General features: G+C 41.8%; 1 protein-coding gene and 1 long non-coding RNA gene across 5 annotated transcripts in view; one reads left to right on the top strand and one right to left on the bottom strand.

The window, feature by feature from the left end:
• Positions 1-1,010: 1,010 nt before the first annotated feature.
• LOC135108138 (transmembrane protease serine 11B-like protein) lies at positions 1,011-17,760 on the bottom strand. 4 transcript variants are annotated; one of them, XM_064018869.1, is made up of 16 exons: positions 16,955-17,049; positions 16,605-16,708; positions 13,880-14,011; positions 13,580-13,629; positions 12,950-13,111; positions 12,498-12,630; positions 11,303-11,436; positions 10,633-10,755; positions 9,587-9,822; positions 9,273-9,375; positions 8,786-8,895; positions 8,186-8,274; positions 7,581-7,671; positions 6,550-6,679; positions 6,186-6,394; positions 1,011-3,093 (listed from the first exon to the last, which is right to left on the bottom strand). In XM_064018869.1, the coding sequence occupies exons 3-16, from the start codon at positions 13,912-13,914 to the stop codon at positions 2,914-2,916; spliced, it is 1,785 nt and encodes a 594-aa protein (XP_063874939.1). In that variant the 5' UTR covers positions 13,915-14,011; positions 16,605-16,708; positions 16,955-17,049; the 3' UTR covers positions 1,011-2,913. The 4 variants fall into 4 exon arrangements, with proteins under 4 accessions (XP_063874939.1, XP_063874948.1, XP_063874930.1 ...); XM_064018878.1 differs by lacking the exons at positions 16,605-16,708; positions 16,955-17,049 and adding an exon at positions 17,624-17,760; XM_064018860.1 differs by lacking the exon at positions 16,605-16,708 and having other exon boundaries at positions 16,955-17,111.
• Positions 3,100-18,678, top strand: part of LOC135108181 (uncharacterized) — a 17,541-nt gene continuing 1,962 nt past the window's right edge. Inside the window, exon 1 of the long non-coding RNA XR_010272172.1 lies at positions 3,100-3,678. This is a non-coding gene — a long non-coding RNA (uncharacterized LOC135108181). The remainder of the gene's footprint in view (positions 3,679-18,678) is intronic.

Consider the following 18,678-nt stretch of genomic DNA (forward strand, 5'->3'; position numbering starts at 1 on the left):
GCGAGCCCCCTGGTTCCAGCCTCGCCCTTTCCCGCCCACCACATGGCATGATCGCGTATGCATGGCTTGGAGGTGGCAGCGGGAGGGAAAGGTCACACAGGAGGAAGGGAGAGCAGTACAATTGGAGGGATACGTACTGTATATAGCGTAACAGTGTAACATGTAATAGTGACCTGAATCTCTCTCTCTCTCTCTCTCTCTCTCTCTCTCTCTCTCTCTCTCTCTCTCTCTCTCTCTCTCTCTCTCTCATCGGCCTAACACGATGGTGTTCTTCCTTCAGGGCTAAGGTGGTTACCAAACAGCCAGCAGAATGGCGTGATGACCAGTTCGACAAATCAGGTCCTCACCATCCCATGTTTATCTATTCTACTGGTAAGAAAAAGAGATAGATTTGCCGTGGAATGTGTCAAGAGGACGGGAAGCAGCACCCCAGCTCCCGTTAAAAGCCGAGAAATTTTAATGTGCCCTTTTATCAGATTCGTCCTTTACGGGAATCTAGTGATATAGAATAGTATTTAGTATGTTATAAACTGTATATATACCGTTGTCATGGCAACCCAGTGCCTATGCTTCTATTTATGCTGATAGCACGTTAGGCCTCCGTGATCCCATGTATATTTTTGCTGTTACGTATTACTCCATCGGAGCGCATATATTGTATATTGTATACATTATGTTTTACATAATATATTAACTTGTTATAGAGGATTATATACATGTACTCGCATATACAGTATATATATATATATATATATACATATATATAATAAATCTTACTGTTATAAGTGCTTGCCTGTTTATTGTTAATTTAAAGTTCATATTTCTCCATATATATATATATATATATATATATATATATATATATATATATATATATATATATATATATATATATATATATATATATATATATATATATATATATATATATTGTTAGGTTAGGTTGTACTGCGTCAGCGCGCAGTACAACCTTTCCAATTGGGCTACGGTGAAGTAAGGAAAAATCAATGTCATCTTCAAGCTTTATTATACCGTTACACATATAAAAAGTCATATTGAGCTTATTTTTGGGAAATGAAAAGCTGGATAAATAGCCACGTGGAGCTGCCACACGTCATGTAAGGGTGAAGTGTTTAGGAGAGAGGTGGTGCTGTTACATCACTGTGATGGTGACGCGTGTTTGCTGTGTTTGACGTTAGCGACGGTTTGTGTGTGTGCTGATGGGGAGTGGTGTTTGCTATTGACGTCAGGTGTGTGGTGTTGGTGACGACACGTGTGTGCTGCAGGGGGTTGTTGCCATCGTGTATGAAGAAGGAAGGTTTTTGTGAACTGCACGAGTATAATGAGGAGTGCAGTAATATTATTAGTAACCACGTATTACTCAATATCTGCGACGTGGCATGTTGAGACACGGGAAGTTGTTCCTGTTGTCTTGCATCCACGAGTACGCCTCACCTGAGATGTTTTGATGGGTCTAAGAGAAAGCATTGTGCGTGAGTCGGTGAGGTGACTTGAAGCCTCATCCCTCCTCGTACTTTTCTCACGCTGTTTGTGTCATAATTGTAGTTTGTTTGTTTGTTTTCCTTATCTTCATTAGTCTTCTTTGTGAATAGTGAAGGTATGCCAACGTTTTTTTAAGTTTTGTTTTGAGCAGGTCGTCTCCAAAGGTTAACCAACAGACTTAGCATTTATGAGCTATTTTTTATCTTTTCTATCGTATTATCTATTCTTTATTTATTTGTTACGAATTCAGCGATTTTCGTTCTTTTCAGTGACTGTTATCGATCTTATTTTCTTTTTTCATTCAAGCTTCTCTCTGCAGTGTTTACCTCACGTCTTCCATTGGGAGCACAGAACTTTTTATTTATTTCCTTTTCTCTTGTTCGGACTGTGACGTAACACAGCAAATTAATTCAAAATATATCACAAAACAGAAGTGGAGAACCCGTGTTACTTGTGGCTGTGTTACTGTATAATAATCTGACGTTTGTGACTGCGGATTTGGATTGCATTGTCAAAATAGCTGTGGACCAGTTAATCATTTCCTTGCATAACCACGTTTGTTAGGTGAATGCATGATTAAAAATGGATATAGTGTAGATGCTAAAGAAATTCTGAATGTACCAACACCTAATGAGAAAACTATTGGAATGTACTAATAATGGTGGTGACAGGGGTAATGGAGGTATATTAGTATACTGGCGGTAGTGCAGGTGGAATTAGTGGTAGTGGTTTTCGTGATAGTGAATGATGGGTAGATATTTATCAGTATTGGCGGAGACAGCTATGGTTGTGATGGTGATGCTATTGATACATATGATCAATGTTGACATCATGACAGAATAAGTCCCACACTATAGTATGTATTTCTCTTTTAACCATACTTTTTTTTTCCGTACTGTGACATATAAGAACAAACACTGTGATGTTAATTTATTGCATTCAGTGACCCAAAGATCCACTGGATAAAGTAGTCACAAAGAAGCTCATGGTTGTAGTCTGTAACACATGACAAATCGCTGTCTTTTTTCATTGATTTACTTTATTTTATTTTACTTGTTTGATATTTTAGTACTTCTCAGGATAAATTCCAAGTGCTCCTATTTTTTTTTTTTTTCTGATGCAGAAATTGTTATTGAAGGAATGCTTTCTGAGAAGCAAACAAAACGTTTACTTAATCCATAACAATTTAACTGAAAACTTAGCGGCTCGTCTATTTACACTGAAAGTCGCACAGCCCGTGCTCCTGCTTTGAGTAGTCTACTATACGTATACGTTGTCCATCATCTTTCTGTTAGTTGTTACTGTGTTTCTTCCATTTTCACTAAGGAATTGCTTCCTTCTGTCTCTCTTTCTTTACATCTCCCGCGTTTCCTTGCCTCACCAATGGTCGTCCCATAAGCAGCATTCGTCTCACACGTGGAGCACCGACAGCGTGTGAGTGTTCATGTCTATCCAGGACTTGAAGTAAGTGACGCGCGCGAACACTGCTGGCAGACCCACATTGGTACACAGCGGGAAGCCGAAACTTACCACCCCGACCTGAGTGCAGTGGTTTCCTGCGCAGACCACCAGTGGCCCCCCGCTGTCACCCTGCCGAGAAGAGATAAATACATTAACACCGGAGGAAGAATATTTTGTACGATAATAATTGTGATTTGATCTTTATGCAATGTACCGAGGTCTGCCTGATAACTGTGCAAAGGCTGGTGCTCGTCGAAACGTGAACATGGCTGCCCGATTATCCTACCACGAAATGAGAATCCCACCCTCTGATGATCATGTAGTTCTTCCACTTCAGCCTGAGTTATCACTATTATTATTATTTTTTTTTCTCGAGGGTCTAAGCCTATGGGAACCTATAAATCAGTCAGATAACTTCGCTTTTTGACGCATGCACTGCCATGCTATGTGACCTAACAGAAAAGTGCGATAGATGTGGAGGATAATGAAAAAAGAAAAAGAATCTTTCTGTTGCTGGCAATAAGTGGCCGCCCGTCATCTGAGATATCGGAGCCCTGCACCATAGCGCCGCCATCACAATAGTGAGTGGAAGCGTGGAGTGACGCTGAAATCTTGCGCTTTATAAGTGTTGTGTTCTATCTGACCGCGGCTATCCCAACAGGACCCAGGACAAGTGCGAAAAGTTGAATGTTGCCAGAGGAGCCCAGGAATTCAGTACGTGCATGTTTGTATGATTTTCTGTATTTTTTGTTTTGAACTTATGAACCACTGTTACAGTTCAAGTATGTTTTCAAGTGCACCACCACTGATTCTGCTCCAATTTTGACCAGTTTAACTGCTTTGTATTCTCGTGAGTCATCTTAATTTGTATGTATCGGTGGTGCAAATTTTTAGTATAATATAGGAAGATACGTAACACTGACAGTAATAGAAGTGAATGATGGAGCAGTTCAGACCTTATCGAGCCTGCGGTTTTATTCTGGCTCAATGAAATCATCGACTAGGATTATTTTGTCATTGTTATCACCAAGCAATCAAAAGGTTATATAAATGAGGACGAGTTACTCAATTCAGTGCTTCGTTTCGGACTCACAAAACCTCGAAACATGACTATAAGCTAAGTGTACATTTCCAAGGACACTACTGGTGATTTGCTCAGAATTTTAGTGAGGACGCGCGTTAACTGATTCGGGAACGTGGGCGCGGATGAGCTGTCGTGCGTTGAAAGGTCGAGTGTGCTCCCGAGTGACGGGCCTTGCTCAATTGCCACTGGTACCAGGTTCGATTGTTCCAGGTGTCACTGATTAAATAAAATGAAAAAAAGAAAAGCTCACGAACTCGATTCTAAATTTGTTGTTGCACTTTCCTGGAGTGAATTGCACCAAGCGAGCTGCATGAATAGTGAATGATGGAGGGATATTGGTGCTGAATTTTTCCGAGAGGTTTTCCGATGGTCATTCTGTACCTTCTGCTTAAACACTTTACTTTACTCGTGGTACTGCTCTTGTTTTGAGGGAAACATGATCTTGGACGTATGTATTATATACCTATTGTTTTGTGTAGATTTCGCCTAGCGTTCCCTTGTGCACTACACTGAGGAGGCGACGAACAAGCTTCCTCTCAGGTTGCCTCCTCAGGCAAAGCGTGAGGAGGTGCTTTCAGTCAGTAATGAATTACTTGTTGGAAAATTAACTTTTCCATATATTTTGATGTTTAAAAACTGTTCATTTAAAAACCGCCGGAAATGCCTCGTTCTGCCCTTATCCGTCTCCTCCTCAACATATTTGAGAACCTGGCAGGAGCGTGAGTTCACTGGGTTCCATGGAGCGATGAAGCCTCTCCAACAAGAATATTGTAACGTTCGGTTAAATTTAGTTTTGAAAGGCTCCATATTTTTACATGACAGTTCGACTTGTACGGCAAGCGAGCAAAATCAGGCATTCCGAAGGCTTTTAGTGTGGCATTATTCTCAATATATCAGAGAGCATGGGAAAGTGTACTTTTGGTCACGGACTCTTTTGCTCCTTCAAAATACTAAATCACCGAATTTTACATTTTTCTCCTTTTTGCTTAATGGGTTCCTTGACTGCTTTCAGAATTCACTTTGTTATATGGCAATGTGACGATCATAACAATGACCTATTTTGAAATCAACGAAAAAAAAATGTTTGGAATTTCCTTGCAATATTTAGGAAGACATCGAGAGGTTGACATTTGTGTGCAGGGCAATCTCCCTCTCGCTTATGCTGGATCTGGTCTAGTGGCGTGCAGAAGTGAGTTTCACCAAAATGTCAACAGCAAATATTGCCGCCTTTCAGAATCTATTCTCCCTCATTTCCGAGAGAGAAAAAATAAAAAAAAAAAAATAAATAAATATTCATAATGATGTTGCTATTCTATAGCAAAAGATTAACGGAATTTAATGATATTAAATGATAGATGGGCACATAGTTAGATGTAGGAATGAGAGAAGTTTAGCGAGGGTGGCTCTGAATAGACAAGCAGCTTACAGAAGTCCACGTGCCAAGAGTGCGGCAAACCTGCGCCACGACGGACTGACAGATCTTACCCGCGCTGTTCACCTGCCGCACTTAAACACTAAGAATACCGAATGTTTGATTACATTTGAGTTCAGAGGCTAAGGTTCAATACTTCATTGTTTTGATTAAGCAATTTTTTGGCCTGAAATGAACATTACTTTGTTTAATTCTTTGAAGTTTAATGGCAAAGAGGAGGCACCAAGGACATTTAGCCCAGAGTGTGTGTGTGTGTGTGTGTGTGTGTGTGTGTGTGTGTGTGTGCCATAAAATTATTGCGGGAAGTTTACATGCCACAATTTCAGCATGGCCATACACCGCCACAAGAATGGGATATTTTTGCCATCAACTCACAAAGCCTCGGTCTAGACCAGAGTCTGTACCTTTAAAACACTGAATGATAAAACTTTAAAATCGTAGAATGCAATAAGTCATTTGTTATATCATCGTTTGTCTAACCTATGTGAACTGTAATGACTGTCTCATTTTGCCTGATTTTATCTGATATTTATATTCAACATTAAGTTTCTTTTATCTTTTATCTTGCTTCATTTTTTCCCCCGTTTAACAATTACATCAATGTTTATTCATTTTTCATGTGCAGCACTGTTGTTGCATTACCTGAAATCAACGGATTAATTCATTCTACCTCACGCACCCTCAGTATCATGTGTCTCTACTTACATGGCACGGCGTTCCAATAGTGACGTCCAGACAAATGTGTTGTTCCAGTTCTGCGCTGATACCCGGGAACATATTCCACGCCTTGACGCAGTTCGTGCTGTTGATCAACGTGCTAGTGTACTCCTTCAGCACAGGGCTGGTCTTCTTTTTTTTTATGTCAAACCTGCCCCAGCCGGTGACCGTCGCATTGGCATCTGCGTATAGCTCGTCTGTGGAGATAAACAAAGGAATCTCTCTAAAAGGAATCTCTCTCTCTCTCTCTCTCTCTCTCTCTCTCTCTCTCTCTCTCTCTCTCTCTCTCTCTCTCTCTCTCTCTCTCTCTCTCCTCTCTCTCTCTCTCTCACGTGACACCTTAAGTCCGCACCTAGGTCGCTGGGAAGCCTGACTGCGCTTTTCCTATAATCAAAGTTGATAGGTTTCTCCAACTCCAGAATAGCGATGTCATTCTGCGTGGTGTGAGGGTTGTAGTGCATGTTCCAGATGATGGACTTGACCTGCGTTGGGGATAGAAAAAATCAATAATGAGTTATTCTTATGAAAGTGAGAATTTGTACCCTATATTTTTAATAGCGCACCTTTTGTCCTACTTGACAAGAGTGAACCAATTGTGACTAATGGTGACACAGGAATGAGATATATATATATATATATATATATATATATATATATATATATATATATATATATATATATATATATATATATATATATATATATATATATATATATATATATATATATATATATATATATATATATATATATATATATAGATAGATAGATAGATAGATAGATAGATAGATAGATAGATAGATAGATAGATAGATAGATAGATATATATATATATATATATATATATATATATATATATATATATATATATATATATATATATATATATATATATATATAGATAGATAGATAGATATATACGAGTATTCCTGGTCTCCCAAACCTTCCTGCCAACCCGAAAACAGCAGTACTTACACACTCACATTAATATTAAAGCTTCTTCCTTCATCGACATGTAGTCAGCAATGAGACCAACCTTATCGCGAAATTTATATATATATATATATATATATATATATATATATATATATATATATATATATATATATATATATATATATATATATATATATATATATATATATATATATATATATATATATATATATATATATATATATATATATATATATATATATATATATATATATATATATATATATATATATATATATATATATATATTATATATATATATATATAATTGACTTTGGTGACTTGGTGATATTAATTATTTTTTCCAAAATGATAGCAACAATGATGAAAACGATAATTTCGGCGGCTGTGTTTGCTTATCAGCTCACTAGGTATCGGCATACTCACCCTGCTCACTGTGTGGTTAGTTTCGCTGCGGGTGGAGAGGTCGTGGTCGCCGATGGTGACAATGAGCTCGCCGATGCCCTTTGAGAAGCTCCTGATGGAAGAAAATTGATCATAGAGACGTGACCAAGGAAAATGTACATAATTGACAAGGCAATCTTGTGTGTATGCAACAAGCTCTGTTCTTTGTGTATATGTTATATTTTATTGATCCATATAACGTTCTGTGCACCATCCGTGTTTCTAAAATAAAAGTCAGTGGCGGAGGATTCATCACGAAGGTTTAATCGACAACTCTGAAGGGCAGGGAGGAGGTGGGGGGAGGCTATAGCGTAAAATGTGCACTGCGGCCGAGAGTAATTTGTGTACTGTGAGGCTCATGAAGGTTAAGGGTCAGTGGGGGACACGACAGAGGTGATGAGAGAAGTAAAGAGAGCGCAAGGTTGACAACAGATTAACCAATGTAGACAGATCGATGAAATGAGATATGTTTAAGTATGAGAGAGAGAGAGAGAGAGAGAGAGAGAGAGAGAGAGAGAGAGAGAGAGAGAGAGAGAGAGAGAGAGAGAGAGAGAGATCATGCTTTAATAGTGAGACTCATAACTCACCCGAAGACGCAGTGGGAGGCGGTGAGCACGCGGCGGTCGTCGATGAGGGAGCCACCGCAGAAGAACTTTTTTTTGTACACCAACCCAACCTGCCGACACGCCAATCATGTAATAACCACACGCACCTCACCTTCTACGATTCGCCATTCACGCCTCACATTGCTGCTCATCTCCGGTTAGTTCTGAACTTTTTTATTATTATTATCATATTCTTTATTTGTATATGTTCATTTTATTTATTTTATTTCATTTATTTATTTATTTAATTTATTTTATTCTATTTATTTTTTTATTTATTCGTTTATCTTTATTTTATTTATTTATTTTATATACTCTCGTCCCGCATCCTTTGTTATTGACATTTATACGATATTTGTCAAGAGTTCTGGTGTGTGACCGATCGAGAAGACGGCTCTAAATTTAGAGAGAAAAAACAAACACGAAAGAACGAAAGAAAGAGAGAACATATAAGAAAGAAAGATAGCTTTTTGCCGTGGTTGTCATGAAATGGCTGCAGGTGTACGCTATGCTTCTGGTACGATACAATCAAGCCTTTGTCTTGCCCTTGAGGAACACGGGAGACAAGGCAGCGATGCTCACCTGCCACGGGTACTCATTGAGGTTGGTGTAGTCTCCGCCGATAATCCTGAAGCCAGTGTCAGACTCATCCTCATACTGCCAGCACCTGTCATTAACTCGCATCTCGAAGGCTGAAGTTTCCGTCCAGGAAGGGGAGAGTGGAAAGAAACAATACAGTTTTATCAAATACAGTTGTTTTAGGCCTGCGATTACATTTAACAAGAATCAGTCGTGCTGAGTGGAAAAGAAATTTTATAGCAAATGGCAAAGGTACTTGACGCAAATGTCAGTGCAGTTGAGGATTACATCAATACCTAATAAAAGCAGCATGCTGACGATGACAAGGAGTCGCTGAAGTCCAGTGGTGCTAGAAAGTAGCTACATATAAAGCAGGATTCGCTGTGAAGCAGGAGAAGAAAACAGGAAGGAGTTGCAAGGGCGGGCAGAGCCGGAGGGTTGGGGAAGAATGAGGAAAGTGGCATCCAAGACGAGGGCAAGGTGTACTTACCCCTTTTAAAGGCCGAGACGGAGGGTACAGAGTCCACGCCTTCCACCGCTAGGTCATATTCCTCCTCCTCCTCTTCCTCTTCGTATGGAGCCTTTAATACCACCTGTCAGGAGAGAATGGCAATGTGTGGCGGTTCGACAGATGCAAAGTTGGAATGTTTATTACCGCCATTACGACTCCACCCTCCGCCCCGCTCTCTCTCTCTCTCTCTCTCTCTCTCTCTCTCTCTCTCTCTCTCTCTCTCTCTCTCTCTCTCTCTCTCTCTCTCTCTCTCTCTCTCTCTTTCTCTTTCTCTCTCTCTCTCTCTCTCTCACCTTGTCGTGCTTCGGGATAGCTATCCTCCCCGGCTGGAGCGTGGTGGGTCCAGAAGTTCCCTCTGTCGCGCCAGCAGGTGCTGCGTTGGTCGTGGGAACGTCTGTGGTCACAAAGGTGGTGGTGGGTATCTCCGTCGTCATATCAGTGGTGGTCTCCGGGGTCTCTGTCGGGGGTGGGGTGGTGGTGGGTGTATAGGGCTCGGCGTCCACATTCTTAATTCCAGCACTGGTGGGAGCTGCGGATGGAAGACGAGGTGCCAATCAGTGAGAAGTGAAGAAAAGTTATATGCAAGTTATATATTTTGTGTGTGTGTGTGTGTGTGTGTGTGTGTGTGTGTGTGTGACCTTTCCATTCGTGATCTTTAATTTCTTCTTTCTTTTTCCCTTTTCTCTCTTTTTTTCACATTAATGACGTTTTAAATATGCCCGTTTTTATTAATTTTTCCATTTTATTTTTTTATCACGATTCCAAGGCTTTGAGATTGACGCTCTGCCGATGATGCTTTGATATTAGGATTAAAAAAGAAAATCCTAAAGTTCACGGGAAAAGATCACAGAGTGCCTGCACACGGCGCCCTTTACCCAGGCCCGCGGAGAGTACCAGCGGCATGAAGCAGGAACCCTATACAAATCTTACGAAACTAGTTGGCGACGTCAGGAATGAGTGGAGGGACATGAAGCAGAGGAAGATGCATTACAAACAGGTTTTAGAAGAAAAGTAAGCAAAACAGAGTAGACACGAACTCCTCGCTCCCTCAGGTCATTTTATGTGAGGGACAAACAGACTGATAGAGAAACACAGACAGATAGACGGGCAGACAAACAGACAGACAGACAGATAAAACAAAGCAAGTCAAGGAAAATAATAGCAGCCAGAGTATATAACAAATTCATCACGCGAAATTTTCCATGGAAAGGGGCGAGTGTCGACTTGCTTTGCTACAGTAGTCATATACATAATGTTAATCGTCTTTACCACTACGCGCGTCACACAAAGAAAGCAAAGAAAGAGATGCGGAGAAGCTAAGTAACTACAGACAACTTACAGATGAAGGTGGTGATCTTTGAGCATTGCAGTTGCGTTATTCTGATGGAGAACTTGTATGATGGCATCCCCTGCAGCACCATGGCCAGCGTGATGTGTCCTCCCTCCTTCACCGGGAATGTTGCTGAAAGGCAACGCGAGGGAAACTAAATTGAATAATATTCTCTCTCTCTCTCTCTCTCTCTCTCTCTCTCTCTCTCTCTCTCTCTCTCTCTCTCTCTCTCTCTGTTATTGCTATTTGCTACCTAATTTACTCTCATGTTAAGGGTATAGGCCCTATGTAATCTGGCGGCCCATAATGATTGTAGGTTTAGCGCAGATACTCGTAGCTCCTTCGCACTCACCCAACAAGGATCTCTCTCTCTCTCTCTCTCCTCTCTCTCTCTCTCTCTCTCCCCTAGTATTTTTCCATCCATCCTCTATTCCTCATCCTTTATCATTTTCTTTCTATACTTTTTTCCCCTCCCTCCAACCTCCCTTTAGGCCATTCCTGATAATTGTACCTTCCTCACAGCCTGTTTTATGATTTTTTTTTTTATCTCTACATTTCAACCCTCCTTTCCCCTCGAGACATGTTTGCCACTGCGACCTTCCCCCGTCTACCAAGCGTGTTTCTAGGTACTTCCCCATCCTGCCAAGTCAGCATCAGCCTCCCCTGTCTGAACACGTACTTGCCCAGTTCGTCATGTTGCCGCAGACGGGGGTGGCTGTGTAGTTGGACACCGCCGATCCGAGCACGGTCAAGGTGTCCCGGATACACACACCGCTCAAGTACTTGGCTAACTCAAAGAAGTCGAAGTTTAGCCTGAGAGAAAAAGTGGGATTGCAGGAATATGATTTTTCTTAGTATGTAGGGGAAGGTGCAGTGAGAGGAAAGAGTTGCCTCGTTGTGAAGGATGAATAATAATGGAATGTTATGGAAGGAAAGGGAGTCGTGAAAGGCAGCTGCATTTTTAAGATATGCGTGATTGATTGCCGTGAAAGGTTACAGAAGGCATTACACTACATGAATTTGATTTGTTGTTATTTCAGCTGTCATCACTTTCTCAGGTGTTCATAAATAGGTAGCGAAGAAATTTGACTCGAGTTAATCTTTAAACGTTAGGAAGGAAGCGTAGAAAGTGTGTGTGTGTGTGTGTGTGTGTGTGTGTGTGTGTGTGTGTGTGTGGCCTTAGCAACAGCATGATGGCTGAGAGTTACGTAATGGTAAAAAGACGTACGACGTGACACACACACACACACACACACACACACACACACACACACACACACACACACACACACACACACACACACACATACACACACACACACACACACACACACATGTGATCCCAGGCTGCCTGGAAGGATTAGCGTGGGTGGCCATGAGCAGGACTTGCATAACTCTTTGCGGTGACAAGCATGTGAGTTGCCTTCTTTGGGTTATTTTGACACCTTGCTGTTGTTCGGCTCAGTATGGTAATGCAGAGAAAAGTGAGAATAAAACGCCAGGCCTAAGTTGCCTAGCCTGCGGACACTATAGCGTTACCCGTTGAAGAATAAACCTAGACAAAAAAATATGTAAATTAGATTCATTAACATTACCTTTTGAAAAGTAACCTGTGGCGCTACCTGTGTTCGCTGCGGTGAAGACATCCCACCTGTAACTAATTGTTCTTGGAGTGGCCTGCTGTGGCTCAGAACATAATGTAACGTGTCTACCTCACCTCAAGGATGGTTAGGGAAGAACAAGAATTATATACCATAGGTTGTAACAAATTATAAGAGGACGCTACTGTAGACTGCTTGAACGTTCATCCCAACCCTGGCATCTATTCCCGCTATCACTCTAATGTCACCACCACCACCACCACCATCACCCACCTGACTCCACACACTCCCTTGCCGATGTCCATTTTGAAGGGGCACACCCTGGCCTCGCTGTCCCTGCCCGGATAGGTTGGATTCCTGAAGATGGCTTGGTGGGACGTGGTTCTGTCCCCGCACGTCTTGATAACTGCAGGGGAAGGAAAGAGGCTGATTACTACTGGGGGAACAGGGAAGGGTCGCGAGGGAATCTTGTTTATTGTTGTTGTGGTTGTTGTTGTTGTTGTTGTTGCTAAGTTATGATACTGGAAATGGTGCTGCTGATGATGATGATGATGATAAATCTATTAGAGAGAAAAAATTTTTTTTTGTTTTGTAAATCTTTGTGACAAGCAAAATGACAGCGCGCGCGCGCGCGCGCACGCACGCACGCACGCACGCACGCACGCACGCACACACACACACACACACACACACACACACACACACACACACACACACACACACACCTTTGCAGCAGTAGGTGCCGGTGTTACCGCAATATCCGATGAACTTTCCCTGTTGTTGACAGATTGTCATGGGCAGACAGGCACCCATGGTGCCTCCCTTCTCGCATAGCTGATAGTCTGGACCGCCGATGACCGAGTGAGATGTCATCTGCTGGATGATCCCTACCAAGGGGAAGGACGGCAAGGTTCAGTGACTGGCGCTGCGGCAGGCGTGGCGATAGGTTCATTGTGGATAGTCAGGCATGAAGGCTAAAGGGAGACTCAACAGTAAGCAGATATGATAAACACCTGCATCTTTACATTCATAATTACTGGTGTTACGAAAACCCTAACTCTCAGATCACGACATCCCAGACCTGCCTTCCTAGAGTCTGCATTACAGAGGCAGCATCAAGATACATGGCGCTATTACCAATCAAGACAGCTGACCCTCTCAGATTTTACCACGTCGGGCAAAGGAAGAGAAGTCCTCGCAACAGTGGGTAATGGCACCGCTTTATCTATCGTCACAAAACTTTTTTTTTTATAATAGATCAACAACCTACTTTATATTGGAAAGAAAAATATTACGGCTATGATAAATAACTGCAGATGGGGAATTCTTCCTGCAGTGTTAAACACTCGACTCACGCCTGGGTTGGCGGTCATTACTCGCTGCCGCCATTGTCGCTGCCGTGCACCTGTGACAAAGAAAAGAAATGGGATTACGCAGCAGTTGAATTACTTAGGGAGATATCAATCACGCTGTACTACATTACATTACAAACGGAAACCCTCCAAAAAAGAGTGCCAGCTTTTGGAATAGTTCAAAGTAAAATATGCATGTTCATGTTGTAACACAAAGACCGACTTACATACCATCACACACACACACACACACACACACACACACACACACACCGAGAGAGACACACACACACTAATACTTACGCGATAACTAATACCGAGTAATACATTTTTCTCATCGGAACAATATTTTCTTCCTTCTATAGAGATACGATGTGATTCCTCAAGGAACTTTTTATCAAGTATAGGTGCTTAAGTGCTTTCCATCGCAGCTACCTGGAAATAACAAGGAAAGGTTAGTGACCATTTAGTGGAGAGAGAGAGAGAGAGAGAGAGAGAGAGAGAGAGAGAGAGAGAGGAGAGAGAGAGAGAGAGAGAGAGAGAGAGAGAGAGAGAGAGAGAGAGAGAGAGAGAGAATCCCCTCCCTTCCCTGGCAACAGGTTTGACCACTTGAATCTAAAGCAATGTTGCTAGTTGTTAATTCACAATGAGGTGTTCGAGAAATATATGAAGAACAGCTAGATGGAAAAGGGCAAAGAAGGGCACGTCTGGCAGCGGTGTCGGTGACGGTGGCTTTGCGTTTGGTGTAGCTGGTCATGCCGTAGTTAATGGAATGTGTTCCTTGCACTGTGTGACGCCCTTGTACTCTTTCCCCACCATCTCATTACAAATTCATACTATCTTCCCTCTTTCCTCTTTTACACGTGTTAATTTTACTTTGTGCTACTCGTGTTTACATTTTTTTTTTTTTTTTTTCATACGAGGCCGTCATGACTTCATCTTTGGTCTGGCTTGATCACGTGTTCCTCGACAGCAGCGCCGACTGTCTTTCCCGTCAGTGTTGCCAGCAGCCAGTGGGTTGGGAGTAAACGCTCAAGAGGAGAACTTGATGTTGGGGGTGAAGAGGAAGGGGTGTTGATGGAGGTGTTGTTGTGGTGGTGGTGATGGTGGCGGGGGTGAGTGACCCTCAGGCCACGCCTCATCGTGTTTGGTTGGCCTTCACCTTGGGGAGAGAGAGAGAGAGAGAGAGAGAGAGTGTGTGTGTGTGTGTGTGTGTGTGTGTGTGTGTGTGTGTTCTCTCGATTGTACTTTTGTCTTGTTATTGTTGTCGATGTTGTCGTTGATGCAGTAATTTGAAAATAACGACCACCGTCACCAAGGGTAGGCTGGACATTGCGTGGGGACTTTGTTGATCACTTCTGACCAGGGCACTGACACCACCTCGCCTCACACGCTGCACCATTGCCGCTTTTTATTCGTTTATTTATCTTTTAATATTTTTTTCTTTTTACACAAGAGTATGCACCTGTGGAGGGACGTTTCCCGAAAGGTCAGTCACTCCACACGTAACCCTGCCACCAGCTCCAAACCTTGTCCTGCCCGCCCTGCTTCTCTCTACCCTCTTCTTCCCTGGAACACCTCTCTCTCTCTCTCTCTCTCTCTCTCTCTCTCTCTCTCTCTCTCTCTCTCTCTCTCTCTCTCTCAGACGCACCGTAAAGCAGAACTACTACTACTACTAGTACTAATACTACTACTACTACTATAATTACTACTACTACTACTACTACTACTACTACTACTACTACTACTACTACTACTATTACTCCTACTACTACTACAACTATTACTACTACTTGGATATATATATATATATATATATATATATATATATATATATATATATATATATATATATATATATATATATATATATATATATATATATATATATATATATATATATATATATATGTGTGTGTGTGTGTATATGTATATTTCAAACATGTCTGCATTCCATGGAAGTCGTGAAAGATTATTGAAAATAATGGAAGAGACAAACTGGGAGCCTTCCATCCACTGAACTTTCATATTGAATTACAATATTTTTAGTACATCTGCTACACTGAATTTGTTGGTGTTCAAGGGAACATAACTTAATTGTGGTTATCTTAAATGATAGGGATATTTAATGTCAGGAATTTTTTTTAGGAGTGAGGAAGAGAGAGAGAGAGAGAGAGAGAGAGAGAGAGAGAGAGAGAGAGAGAGAGAGAGAGAGAGAGAGAGAGAGAGAGAGAGAATCTTGTCACAATATTATAAGATAATAGTGTAACACCAGAGTAGTTACACGACGGTATATGTCACAATGATCATAGCGTTACTATTCTTTTTTTCCAATCAAAAATAAAAATAGAAATATAAACTAACACATTTATGCCTGGCTTTCTTACATGGATTTATTCACATTAGTTCACCACTTTAGATCAAAGGAAAGCAGTACGTATTCTTCCTTTGTATTTTCGAAGATCACTTTTTCGAGTCAGTGCTGCCGGGAATATTCGAGCGCTAGGTGGTTGAAAAGCAAGGGCAGGGCTTAGGATGGAGCACGGGGAAGAGGATGAAGGCCAAGGTCACGCCCGGCAATCACCTTCACCCAGCGGTCGAGTCCAGCGAGTGCGTCAACCTGGTTGACAGGTGGAGTGTCAAGGAAAGTCGCTTCAAGTTAATCCCACCAGTACTGTGGAAACCTATTTTCGGCAACTAGTTCTTTAGCTTTCTTGAAACTTTTATCTACTGAAATATTTATTTTGCAAAACTATCCATACAAAAGGATTTGAAGGATCAAAAGATGCATTAATACAATGACGGCCACATTTTCACGCATAACGATATACTGTTCAGCTAAAACCACTAGAAACCCGAGGGAGATTCATTGATTCAACTAGCGTGGCTGTCGCTGAAAGTGTATTGCCGGTGACTATCCAAAGGAGGAGAGGGAGAGGAGGAGGCAGAGTGTGCTTAGGAAGACAGATGAGACCCGCCCTTGCGTCAGTCAATTACTACCTGGAACAGATTTCCGTTCAATTACTACCTGGAACAGATGTCCGTCCGCGCGTGATACACACGTGACAATCGCAGGGCTTCGTCACATCGCTTGAGTTTGTATAGTGGGATGATTTTTTAGGAAATATTTGTCTGAAATAAAGATCCCAAGGTTTGCAACGATTTCCATGAATGTATAATACACATGCACACTAAAACACCATTGTAGTTGACGCTGAGCACTGCTACTTGGATAAACATCAGTCACTAGTGATCACTGTGCAGCACCTCAACAAGATCAAGTATTGTAATGTGTAAACATCCTGTCACGCGAAAGCACAGTTAATCGATATATACAATGGATTACCAGCAATATAAAACCAGAGTTAGCAAAATTACAAGACAGGCGATGCAGTGCAGGTCGACGTCTCAGGATGCTCAGTGTTCAGTTCACCTGTGCTGAGGAGGCACCACGTCGCCCGGTACCCACCACCTGACTGACGCAGTTGCCCAACCGTTCCACCTCCTGGATCCCTGCCGCCACTTACGTGGTGACTGCGGCGAGAAATTATGTACTTATTTATTTGTCGTGGAGCTCTTCCTAAAATCTGAATAGACGACGGAAGATATGAAGGTCCTTGCAATAGTCCTCATTTCTATAAAAGTTTAGTAGTCATTGCTACGTAAAACCTCATTTACAAAAGATAATAGTGTATCATCAGGACAGCTCAATCATCCACTCACGAGGGTATTCACCTAGCCGAGATAGGTGTGCCATTACATTTCGAAGAAATTTATTGTCCTGTTGTCTTAAGTGTGTGTGTGTGTGTGTGTGTGTGTGTGTGTGTGTGTGTGTGTGTGTGATCTGGCGCCAGCTCGGAAGGAGGGAAGAGAAAGTATTATTTGACTTTTCTTCATTGTGTTTCGTTGAAAACACGAAAGTGAGTTATCAAGAAAGTGAGACAACGTGAGGAGGAAATAAGTTTGCGCGTGGGCTCTTCTTGCTCCGTTTTCTTTTCTCCGTGGGTTCAAGGCGTTAACCAGTTGTTGGTCACCCACCATATTTACCTTAGTTCGAGTTAACATGCCACTGTGTAGTCTCTCCGCGGGCCTGATAAGGGTGGCGTCAAGTGTACCAGCACCTGGGTGGTACACAGAACCCCATGGAGCCTCTTGGGTCCAGCGATGGTCTGTCGGCGTGTGCGTTAAACTGGTTGTGTAGTGGGCGCGGCGAGGTTACAGACCTTACTATCCTGGTTGACCTTGTCTCGCTGGGGACATCAGGTTGATGTCCTACAGGAAGGTTGCCTATTTTCTTACTTGGGCCATTCCTGTGCCTGGAATGTTGGGATCGTGCCTGAATCTTCTTGCTCAAGATCATACTGGACCAAAATTAAATGTTTGTGTGTCGCTCTTTCACTTCATCAACGTCGTAATGCAGTAGTTTATCACTAAGTATTTTATCTGCAAGGCTTCTTTTTTTTTTTCATGAACGTCTTATTGCCGTGGTTTGATTGTGGTATCCCACATGAAGTGCTGAGGCGGGATCTCAACTAATGACTTCAATACCTTCTGAAAATGTGTGGTTTTAATCGAAATTTCCTCTTCAAGTATCTCACTGTATAAGAACATAATATATTGTTAATAAACACAGTTATATTTTTGCGTGAATATTTTATCATAACATACGAGGAGCTGTGAACATGTTTAGGCAAGGAGGGAATGTAGTGTAGCAGGGCAACTAACCTTACGACCTGGTTTGGTTCAGAACACTCATCCTCCACTGTAGTCCTTCATGGGAGTTTTGTAGTTCATTAACCTAATCAGTACGTTACACACACACACACACACACACACACACACACACACATACACACACACATACACACACACACACACACACACACACACACACACACACACACAAACGGAACGCATTAAGGTCGTCATGTACTCCTGGGTCACAGCAATATATTGCGTGAAAACTGATGTTTCTGTTTGTCTTCTACACGCAGGAAATCCCAGTCTTGATTTTGCTGCTTTTTTTGTGGTACGCATCAAAATCTAACCTTTGCCAGTTCAATTCTTCGAAGGGAGGCAGTATGGTTGGTTTTTCCAGGACA

This window comes from Scylla paramamosain, chromosome 2 (assembly GCF_035594125.1).
Source record: "Scylla paramamosain isolate STU-SP2022 chromosome 2, ASM3559412v1, whole genome shotgun sequence".
NCBI lineage: Eukaryota > Metazoa > Arthropoda > Malacostraca > Decapoda > Portunidae > Scylla > Scylla paramamosain.